The 5,244-nt window shown below is 40.9% G+C and overlaps 1 protein-coding gene across 1 annotated transcript in view; it reads right to left on the bottom strand.

Moving 5' to 3' along the window:
• Positions 1-888: 888 nt before the first annotated feature.
• Positions 889-5,244, bottom strand: part of LOC118477189 (A-agglutinin anchorage subunit-like) — a 9,153-nt gene continuing 4,797 nt past the window's right edge. Inside the window, exons 2-3 of the mRNA XM_035971985.1 lie at positions 1,854-2,072; positions 889-1,402 (exon numbers count right to left, since the gene is read on the bottom strand). Coding sequence (XP_035827878.1) covers positions 975-1,402; positions 1,854-2,072 — 647 coding nt within the window. The 3' untranslated portion in view covers positions 889-974. The remainder of the gene's footprint in view (positions 1,403-1,853; positions 2,073-5,244) is intronic.

Raw genomic sequence — 5,244 nt, 5'->3', positions numbered from 1 at the left:
AACAAATCTTTCTTTCTCTCTCTCTCTCTCTCTCTCTCTCTCTCTCTCTCTCTCTCTCTCTCTCTCTCTCTCTCTCTCTCTCTCGCTCTCTTTCTCTTTCTCTCTCACTCGCTCTCTTTCTCCTTTTCTACCTTTTCTCCTTTCTCTGCTCTCCCTGTCTATTCCTCTGTGTGTTCATTTGTGTGTATTTTTGTGAGTAAGATAATTTAATATCATATTATAATCTATTATCTCTTGAAGCAATTGAATAGAGCTGAAAAGCACGATTACATTACATTTTACAACAAAACTGCTCGTTAAAATCATACTTCTATGAATAGAGAAGAAATTGTATGACATGTGAATATCTTTAAAAAGTTCAAAGCATACTTTTCGGTTTCCAAAATTGACGCACTTTATGCACAAAAGAAAAAAAGCATTTGTGCAAAATGTATTATACCGTGCAAGAAGTACGTTACTTTTAAAGAAAGAAACACATCACAGTAAAAAAAAGTACGCATCTACCCTAACAAGTATAAAACTTGACATTCATTGTGTCACAGAAAGAGTTTAATTCTAAGACGAGCACATTAACAATGTCAAAGAAAACATTAACGTCTTTTTTGGTATATCATTATATCAATACTAGCTGGGTTCGATGAACGAACTTAAAATAATTGTCGATCATCAAGTCATAGTGGAAATAGTGCGCACAGCTTGTGAACGGAAACCTCTCTTGTTTACAAAGGAGTTTTAGAAGACGGACTTGCCCAATAATAGATATATTAAACGAATCTAATGAAAAACTGAAAATTTAACTACAGTGACTTCAGGCTCCTCAATAAAACTGTGCACCCTTTAAATGATTCTGAACCACAATTAATTTTGTCAAATTCAAAAGTTAAGTGGTTCGGAAGCTTTTGGCGGCCAAAGTGACGGACTTTCACTAAATATAATATGTTGAGATAACCACGACGTGCTCTGGGTATATGGCTTTAAGCTTGACTTGTCTCCCTCTTTTTCTGCCAAGAACGCCGTATCGCTTTTCTGACGTTTTTAAAGAACGCGAACGCGTCAGCTACAACGAACCACGTCAAGGACGCCATGAGACATGCCCAGGCTACCACCCCCACGGCTGCTGCAGTCAGTCTCTGGTCCATCATGCTGGCCCGACGCCGGCGAGCTCGGCTTGTCTCGTTTGGCTGGACGCGCAGCTCCGAAAGAAGCTTTTCAAATTCAGCGGGGTTGTCCTTCAACAAGCCCGGGGAACACGAGCAGACACAGAGTTCAATTGTGGATATGTTCTCTGCCGTTTGGGTATATGAAGGTGGGTTATTTGTCTCCGCCATTTTTTGTGTTGTAGTCAGCACGGTGGAAAGTTCGCTGGTCTCTGCAAAAGTTTCTGTGGAGGAGCTGATCTGTCCTGTAAGAGAAGAAGTTGAGTGAAAAGTGTTGTTACTTGAACATAAAAACAATGTTTAACACTAACCTTCTATCTGCCTGTGCCTACAACAGGGGTTAGCCAAACCTGTTTCTCTCCAGATGGTGATCCTTTCCTCAGCGATGGGGCCCCGATGCGTTGATATCTCACACGTTACACAGAAATAAACCTAGGCTCTAACTTGTCTTTTCTCCACCCGAACTCTCAGCAGGCCTCCTCTGCCTTGCTACAGCTCTCCCCTCTAAAGTCTAACCTGTAGTAATCCAGACTGCTTTTATACACTTGCACCAAACAATACAACTGAATTGAGACTCACACGTTACCCACTCTCACACTTTCAGCCAAACAGTACAATAGACTAGGCCTAACCCCCTGCCACTGACCAACACGTCAGATTGCAAATTAAACAACCAAATAGACCACCAAGTATTACCGCCCTCAGTGGAAGTCATGGTTGAAAAGTACGTGGTGTGACTTGAATCTTCCGAGGTGATCGATGAAGTAGTTGTGGTGTCGCTCTCCGTTGTCTGGTCACTCGATGCCTTTGCGAGAGGGACGGTGATGCTTTTCTCATTGTTCATTTTCTCGTTCGTCATTGTATTTGTGAAGGGGACGATGGGGGTTGGTTTAGTCGTCGAGCAGCCTTGTTCAACTAGGAAAGGGAGTCGAAAATAAAGACGACATGTTGATTACAAACATTAGTGACTAGTGAGAGGCACAAGGCTCTGAATGGGAATTCTGTTGCACTGAGAAGCACGCAGACAAAAATCCATTGACAAGTGACAAGGGATTAATTATGCTTCATGTACCCGGAACGACCGAGGAATAAAAATTTGGAATCGACACGTCAGCAGCTAACAGAGTTTGCGATTATTAAATGATCTTCAATCATACAGGTTGTAAGATTACAGATTGAAACGTTAAATTGCAACTTGTACAACGGAGAGACCAAGCGCGGCAACAGCAAAAATATAATACTGTCAACAGCAATAACAAAGCCAAAAAGAATAATAAAGTCAACAAAAATAACAACGATGATGATGATGATGATGATGATGATGATGATGATGATGATGATGATGATGATTGAACGTCTCTCTGTTCTCAAAGCATTGTTCCATTAATTGAAAATAGTTGTTATTTGAGTGACTGGTTTCGTTGGTATCGTTCTGTCCTTGTAATGCTTCAAGCCCTGAGCAAGATAACATTGTCAAGCTTAAATAATTTCGCATCGCTTTCATAGATTGTTCTTTCCGCCCCTGGGCACATTATAATATTATTTTGTATTTGATTCCATCATAGCAAACTGTGATACAGAAAACGCACTGTCAGTAATGAAAATGATACGGACAGCATGAAAAAATATCGATTTGCGTTTTTCAATTCTTTCGAAATCATATCTTCCAGGAGTGCATATCTATAAGCTAAAACGCTCCTAAATCTATTTCTGATTTATCCAAAATGAAAATGAAAGTTTCCATCAGCTGCGCTATTTTTTCATAGTCATTTCTGTCTGTGCGAGTTTGTCACTGTAAAATAGAAGGAAACTTGATCTGTTTTGATCCAAACAACCAATCGCAATTAATTGTTTTCGATTTTAGCAAAACTGGTGTCTTGATATTCTGCCAGATAGGATTGTACACTGCGCAAGAAGCTTCCTCGGCGTGATTAAGCAGTACTCTCTCTTAAAGCAATTGGGAAAGAAGTTTTGAATCAAGTCATAAAATCTTAGACAATATTATGGTGTGCACGAATAGAGGTGATTTCGCGAACCATTCAGTCTTCGTTGATCGTTGTTACTGATTAGTACTTTTGAGCAGTTCAGACTCCCACAAAGTTATAAACTCTGTTGTATGACTGAACAAATAAAACTAGGGCTGGAGTCTGTTCGATTAATCGAAGGCTTACGAGCAACGGACGGCTTGTGCCAGAGGCTTGCGAGCAGGCTTGAGCTTTGCCCGCTTCCGGAGTTGCTACTCGTGGACGGCGGACGGCGGACGGGCTTGCTGATTTGTGTCGTGACGTCACAAACTCTTGTTTACTGAGTATGCGATACTTCTGCCCGCGTGCCGCACGCTGACAAGCCCTAAATAACCCTCACACTTCCAGCGATGGCACTGTTTGGGGAGGGGAGGGGGTGGTATGGCTGGCAAAGCAAGAGGTGTTCGCCACCCCTCGCTTTCCGTAGAGCCCGCCCGTCCCCTTACGCCTCCTGTCGTGACAGGGTTTTATTTGTCTTATTTTTATTTTTTATTTCTTTTTGGTTCAGTTTTTCGTTTGTTTGTTTGTTTTGTTTTGTTTTGGGGTTTTTTGGTTTGGGGGGGGGGGGATTGCGTTTTCTTTATTGATTTTCTTGGCGTAATTCGACATCATAAATAATATTTGTATGATAGAACATGCACAATACATGCATAATATCAGTTACAGTGCAGCAAGATGTTTTTCAAAAGTTATAGGCCTACAATGTAATTAACAATGTGATATAATTTACCTTAACAATGATCTTCTGATAGGGAACAAGTCAAATCAAAAGTGTTTTACATTGTTCAGAAACAAAATCACGATTGTCATCCCCTCCCCAATGCTTTCTCTTCAACTTCAACTTGTTCTAAGTGTCGGGGTGGGAGTGTAAGTGTGGTTTAGGCGAGTGGTTAAATTAAACGCCACGAGATGCTAACAATACTGATTTACTTTGTCAGTTAAAAATTGTTTGTAAGTTCACACCTTTATTCTGCGTCGATTGCAAGCAGGGAGGGGAAGGAAGAGGGGGACAGACACGAGTGGCTTCGCGGATTGCAAGTTAGTGAGGGGACTTGAAGCTTAGGCTAGACTCAACGTATCATGCTGGTGATTTGATTTGATGATTTGACCTAGTGATTTGAGGCTTGTGACTTGAACTAGGGGCTTGCGAGCACGAGCGTGTTTGCTACCGGGGTACAGCCCTAAATAAAACATGTAACTCTACAACATTGTCCGAGGTTTCGCCGTCTTGATTTTCCTCGAATGATGCGTTGATTGAGGGGTTGCTAAAGGGCGACTATGTGTGGCTGTAGGAACTAAACTTTCACGTGTTCACATCGTTCCAAAACTGTTTTGTGTTAACTGTGGGTTGCATTTTTATTGGGTAGCTATTAGTAGTTACAATAAATGGTTTTGTTAGATTTATTGGTTTACCGAGTTATGGGAGTAGTAGGTCGTTCACCTTATGTCTGCTGCTGATTATGATGATGTTGTTGTTTCTGCTGATGTTGCTGCTGCAGATGTTGTTGTTGCTGCTGGTACTGCTCCTGCTACTGATGATGATGATGATGATGATGATGATGATGATGATGATGATGATGATGATGATGATGAAGATGACTTCTAAAGCATGGGAGGGGGAGGGGGGCACGCCATTTTTGCAAATCCGTTGTGGCGCGAGACAGCATGACATTCCGGTGAAATGGAGGGGAAGGGTGGGACATTCTAACTAAAACAGCTTAACGCAGTAGTAGCTCTGCCAGCATTTAGCGCCCAACTATTAAATACAATTTCCTTTGCACGAGCGTTGTAGACAGATGAGGGCAGCATGAAAAAACACTGATTCAGTATAAATGGCTCAAATCTTTTTTCAATTCTTTTGAAATCATATTATCTTGTAGGAGTATAGATCTATAAGCTAATACGCTCTTAATTTTCTTAAATCGATTTCTGATTTATCCAAAACGAAAATGAAAGTTTGCATCAGTCGTATCCCTGTCCGTGCGAGTTTGTCAAGGTGAAATAGAAAGGAAACTTGATAATAATAATAATATAATATTGATGATGATGATGATAATAATAAT

Source organism: Aplysia californica, unplaced genomic scaffold (genome assembly GCF_000002075.1).
Source record: "Aplysia californica isolate F4 #8 unplaced genomic scaffold, AplCal3.0 scaffold00552, whole genome shotgun sequence".
Taxonomy (NCBI): domain Eukaryota; kingdom Metazoa; phylum Mollusca; class Gastropoda; order Aplysiida; family Aplysiidae; genus Aplysia; species Aplysia californica.
This window is presented reverse-complemented; position numbering and strand designations above follow the sequence as displayed.